At 37.1% G+C, this 6462-nt stretch overlaps 1 protein-coding gene across 1 annotated transcript in view; it reads left to right on the top strand.

The window, feature by feature from the left end:
* lin54 (lin-54 DREAM MuvB core complex component) overlaps positions 1-6462 on the top strand; it is a gene marked incomplete at its 3' end in the record, with an annotated part of 40314 nt that overhangs the window by 3503 nt on the left and 30349 nt on the right. Inside the window, 1 exon segment of the mRNA XM_014023953.1 lies at positions 995-1716. Within this exon segment, the coding sequence (XP_013879407.1) occupies positions 1024-1716 (693 nt within the window).

Here is a 6462-nt window from a genome sequence, read left to right as displayed (position 1 = left end):
GCACTGCACATCAGCCCAAAAACACCATACCAACAGTGAAGTTTGGAGGTGGGAACATCATGGTGGTCCAGACCTGTCGTATATTTTACGAGCAGTCAGTCTGCTGTTATCCAGACGGGTTTTCCTCCCTAATAACTTTATATTTCATTAGTTTGAAGATATTTTGAGTTGAAAATAAATTACACTCCATGATTATGTTGACAATAGGTTATTCTGTTTAAATTATTACATTTAAAATTATAACTCTAATTCAGACTAACAATATAAATTGTACGTTCGTCCGTTTTCTGCTGCATACGGTGTGTGACGGTGTGGCTTCTGAATAAATGAAAATGATTTAACACAGTTGTTTATATATTTAGCCGCTCCTTTTATTCCACAGCTGACCTGCTAAAACTGACAGATTTTCTTTTCTGGATCTCTGACAGACGGACTTCAATCTCTGAACTCGTAAAGTTCTTCTTTTTAGTTTTCACTGTCATTTTCATGAATGGACACTTCCTTGTATTTGAGGCAGGAAACATAGCTTTATATGGTGTTTTTGGGGTGGTAATTATGCTAATCTCCTCGCGTGCACGAGCAGCTGGATACGAACAGGTGGAATTTATGCAGCTCATTTACACACTTTTCCTGAAGATAGAAGAGTTTGTTGAATCTGACGTGACGTGTTTGCACGAACCCTTTTGTATGAACAACAGTAAGAGAAATTTAGGATAAGAATACGAACATGTTCTTGCATGAGGCCCATTGTGTGTAACACAAAAAACATTCCAAGTAGACGAAATTGCGCTGATTATAGTGTATTTTTTATGAAGCTTCGAGGCAGATAAATTTGCCTTGAGGATTTTTTGTAACCGAATTAGGTACTCGAATTATTCGAGGAATCGTTTCAGCCCTAATGAACATTATTTTGCTATGATGAGCCTCAGTGTTTTGTGAGTTTCACACAGTAAAATAAACTGTATTTTTAAAAATCATTTGTTTTTAATTTCAGGGTTAACAAAGAGCTGAAACACAATAAGCATGGACGTGGTGTCACCAGAACTGAACAGCCTCCTTCCTGATGAAATCATGGATACTGAGGCCATAGAAGACATCCCACACTCTCAGTCTGAGACAGTAGTCCCAATGGAAACGGACGTACCCGTACCAACAGAGAATCTGAGCATCTGTTCAAATGCCACACTGATGGAGCCGACCCAAACTCTGACCACTTCTGCAGCTACAGACTCCACACTCTGTGTCAGTTTGGTTCCATCACCCCTTCTCACCATCAAACCGGCCATGGCTACGTCCACGGCCACAACCAAAACTACCGACAGTGTCACTGGGACCACTGTCTCTGCAGGTGGTTTACAGAAACTCACAACTCAGTTTGCCATCTCTGCTGCCAACCACCAGATCATTCTGAATAAGTTGGCATCGTCTCAGGCCACAGAAGCATCAAAATCTGCAGCTGCTTCAGCCCAAGTCATCAAACAGGAAGGACAGAAACTTCTGGTCACAGCAATAGGAAAGTCTGGACAACCTATAGTGCTTCAGCTACCCCACACAGGCAGCAAACCTGGAGTTTCACAGACTTCAGGAGACACCAAGTTGCAAACACCACAGTTTAAAGTTGTGACCATTGGTGGAAGATCAGAGCTGAAACCGATGGTGGTGAATCCTGGGAACCAGGTGACAGCGCTACAGACCCAGCAGCTGAAGACTTTACAGGTAGGGTTCACTGATTGGTCTTTATAGAACAACAAAAGACATTATTGGTCAGAGTTCCTGGGATGTCTGGGAAAAGAAATTAATTATTTGGTATGATTTTCCAGGTCTTGATAAGTATGAATTTATTTTAAGTTTATATAGCGCCAAGTCACAACATACGTTGTCTCAGGGCACTGTACATAAAAAGAACAATCTAAAGAAGAAACCAGCAGATTGTGTTGAATCACTTCATCACAGTCTCCCATCCTGAGCAAACGGTGGAGAGGAAAAACTCCCTGCTAATCAGGAAGAAACCTCCAGCAGAACCAGGCTCAGGACAGGAGACCATCTGCCTCGACAGGCTGGTTGATTTTCCAAACTTTATTTCCATTTTAGCATTTCCTCTATAATTATCCAAGTGGGGTGCTTGCCCTCCCCAACAACACTGCCAGGCCTTTCTTAAAGGTCATATTTAATGTGTTGTGTATTTGCACATTATTAAAGTGCAAAATAGTAGCTAAAAGCTAAAGAATTAAAATGAGTAAAATAGAAAAGTAGCAGAAGAAGACAAATATTTAGTATGCTGAAGCAGATTCCAAAGAGAACAATAATTTTTGAAAGAACTAAACAAATTTCAATGTAATTCTGTACAGATTTAAAAAAGTTAAATACTTTTCAAAATATAAAAGTATTCTATTCACTGTTTATGTTTGAGTTGTTGTTTTATGAATCGTTAAAATATCAAAGTGTGCAGAAGTATTCAGATTTTCAAAATGTGTGTAAGAAACTATAAACAAGTAAACAATATGGATAAAGTTAAAAGTTTTTGTTTACATTATAAAACATAGTGAAGTCAACTAAGTGCAGACCATATGTTAAACAGATTTGGCTCAAGCTAGTCCTGTCGCAGATTTTGTTTTACTCCCAACAGGAAGATGGTTTTGCCAAATGAAACAGAATATGTTAATGTATTGAAGAAGGCTAGAACTTTGTCACAATGATCATTTAAGTCATTTAAAACATATTCAAGATTTTTGTTGTTGTTAAAGAGTGTTTGGACATGTTAAACAATTTCCTGCTTGTTATCTTTTGTATTTGTGTTGTACATGTGTGGAAAAAGCTCTTATATTTCAAAGATGGCCTGAAAATTGACTGAACAGTTCTACAAATTTAAGTCTGGAGTTTTAAAATGGGAAACTTGTAGGAATGAAGACTGATAATATCACTATAATTTCAAATTGTTGGAGTTTTATAATTTGCTTAGTGGGTGGAATTGTAAATAAGTTTAGTTTAGTTAAATAGTTTTATTCATATTGATTAAAAACAAATTGCGGTACAACAAAAAAACACAAATTTCATAAAATGAAAGGAAGTAGAAGAAGAAAAGAATCTTATAACATCTGCCCATATTTAACAAAAAAAATACATACACATTTATGAGTACACATACACACATTCATATATACATATCAGGGGTGCAACGATACAGAAAATTCACGGTTCGATTCGATACTTTAGTCTCAAGGTTCGATATTTTTTCGATACAAAAAAGAGAAATTTCCATTTCTATTTTAACTTGTAATTTGTTTATATTATGAACATTTGTTTAACCTCAAAAGTGCAGTTTTTAATTAATTGTTGCTGAAACGGCAAGTTTCTCAGTGGACCTGCGCTCAAAAATGCAGCCTAGGTGGAGTAGTCGAACACAGATCCACTGATCCTTCAACACAGAGCATCTTCAGAAGACAAGTTGATAAAGAAAAATTTTTAAATCTGTTTTGTTCGATACGGGTACATGTATTGTTGCACCCCATTACATATATATACATACATATATGTACATATACGCACGCACATATATAATTTTACACCCTCATCAGCATTACAAAAACATTTTTTTGATAAACCCCTCAAACTTCAGCTTCATATTTTTTCAGTAATTTAACTTTTATCATTCTACCAAATAAATTAATTGAATCAGCATTTTTATAATCGCTGTCCAAGTTATTTCTCAGTCTTATTCCTTGAACTGAGGTACATCTATCCTTCAAGTTTGTTCGAATTTTAGGTTTTACAAACATTTCAAATCCTTTCAAATTATAACAACTTTCCCTCAAATTACAGCTATATATAACAAAACTTATGTGGCGTATTATCATTACCAGGACCATATTGGTTTTGATAAAGCCACATTTTTCTTTCTCCTGACTTTTTTGTCATCACTATCTTTACAACCAGGAGTGGACATCAAGGCAGTGAGAGGCCATTGGAATGACCAAATCTATTATTAGCATGCAGACCATGAATGCAAAATATAGAAAATATAATAGTCCCTAGGAAAAAAAAAACAATTGATTGAATTATTGAAGTCTAGCCAAGCCATTACAGTATTGACATTGTGCTCACTGATAATGCTTTTTGTGAAAGTTCTACTGAAAATGTTAGTTTTCCACAGTCTGATAGCACTAGTCCCACTTTTCACTGATTATCAACATTTTTCAACAAAAACACTTGAATTTAGCCTCTTTTGCTCTGCAGTGACAGTTTTATTACTGTTTCAAAGAAAAGACAACCACAGCTATAGATTTTACATGTAGAAGAACACCTTCAATGCATAACAAAGAACATTAATATTTAGTACTCTGCGTTGTTTAGATTACCAATAGCTCTGGTTTATTTAACCTTAGCTCAGATTTATGTATTGGAATCTACATGTAGGTTCAAAGCACAGTTTGACCCTCTGAAACACACACAAGAATTAAGACACAGTACTTGTAGTTAATGTGGTTTTATTATAAAAGTAGATATTTACAAACCAAGGGGTGAGTTATGATGGTTCCAGTAATTTATGGTAAGAGTAATATGTAAATATGTTTTTATAAACCTGATAAGGGATATCATTTGCTATATCAATTGGTTAGCTATTAGCCCGACCCTAAGGAAGATTTTGGCCTTTTTCGACTTACTCTGTGCTCAATAGCTACATTTACATGGATATAAGTAATCGGATTAAACAGCCATTCAGAATAAAAATGTCATTTAAACACCCCATTCTGGTTATTCTGACCCGATTCAGCTCGATCAGAATGAATTTGTAATCGGAATGAGAGGTGGTTATGTCGACTGATAATCTGAACAGCGTGCATGTAAACACTTAATCTGATCATTTTATTCTGATTGTGGAAAACTGACCTGACTGTTCATGTCTGCTGACTTTCATCCAGCAGTTTCTGCTGTTTTGTGGAGGGAGGGACAGCAGCGCTGTAGTTAACTTTCCTCCCGTTTCCTCATTCAATAAAAAAGGAAGAACCTAGGGATGCACGTTATATCATTCATATCGGTATTGGCCGATATTGGTCATTTTTTAGAATATCGTATCGGTCCGATATGTAAAACTGAGCCGATATTAATGTCCGATATTGATTTCCCACGTTTTAGCTTTAGTTTCTGTTTTGGGAGGGGAGATGGTTGGTTGAGCAGCATCTGTTTGATCATGATAGTGACATGATGCAGCACAGCCTGGAATAACTGAAGTAGAGCCATGCCAGAGCTCTGGATGTTTATTTATGGTATCAAAACAGACTCAAGTGTGTTTGTGGGTATATGTATAATATAATTTTTGTAATATTGGTAAATATCGGTTATCGGCCATAACAGCAATAATTATATCGGATATCGATATCGGCTGAAATTTTCATATTTGCGCATCCCCAGAAGACACACAGCCTGCGCCGCATAGCAAAAATAATAAAAATCTGCGTGTCACCTACACCTCAACCAGAGTGTGCAGTAACGTCTCCACCATTATTAAAACCTGTTACAGGTCCATTCTGAGCTCAGAAGCTGTTCGTTTATGTTCATCACGGAAGTACAACTTTTGCCTGGGGTTTTTTTTTTTAGGGAAGGCTCCCACATACTCGGGCGTACTGTGCGCATTCCATGAGCCGCGCGGACTCTGCGCACATTGTCCGTGGATGTTTGACATTTCATACTCGAGCGTACTGACCCCCGGACAAATTCTTTAATTTCTCACAATTTCAGTAATGATGTCAAGGATCAGGAGGAAGAGATAGTTTGAATTTTAGCTTTAAAACTATAAAAGAAAAGAACTACCTTACTCAGGATCTGAGCTATTTCCTCCCACAAATTTGTTGCTTGCTGAAAGTCTTTATATTCCTTCATTGACGCGTCATAAAGTTTTATAATCTCCTCCATGAGACACTTTTCGAGATTTGACTCCATTTTGTCCACAAATGACACGATTCTCAACTTTATCAGCTTGGTGTCGCTCCCAGAACGGTACATGCACTGTGCGCAACGTGGATGTAAAAGATTGATCTTTGCGCGGACCAGTTCGCGGATGTCCGCTTCGGGTCCGCACTGAGTCCACCTCGAGTCCGCGTGGACCGAAGTACGCCTATGTGGGGACCTTATGTCAGTGCTTCTATTCTGAATAAAAGCCTGGTGCATGTAAACCATACATCCCGATTATTTAATCCGATATAATTGAAATACATTTCAATCCGACGGTACTTGTTTTATAAAAACATAAATTTATGCGACTCACCTGCAATTATGGTAATATATTTACACATACATGAATATTTAATTGCCCAACTACATTCTAGTTAAGGACTCCTCATGATAATTATCAATAGAATTATTATTGATAATAAGTGATCAGAACTGTGTGCAGCAGATGATCTGAGTCCAGAGTTCTCAGTTTGAAACCTTCTGGAGCTCTTCTGTGTGACTCCAGGTGTGACA

The sequence above is a fragment of the Austrofundulus limnaeus genome, unplaced genomic scaffold, assembly GCF_001266775.1.
Source record: "Austrofundulus limnaeus strain Quisiro unplaced genomic scaffold, Austrofundulus_limnaeus-1.0 Scaffold398, whole genome shotgun sequence".
Taxonomy (NCBI): domain Eukaryota; kingdom Metazoa; phylum Chordata; class Actinopteri; order Cyprinodontiformes; family Rivulidae; genus Austrofundulus; species Austrofundulus limnaeus.
Note: the sequence above shows the minus strand (reverse complement) of the source record. Positions and strands in the feature narration are given on the sequence as shown.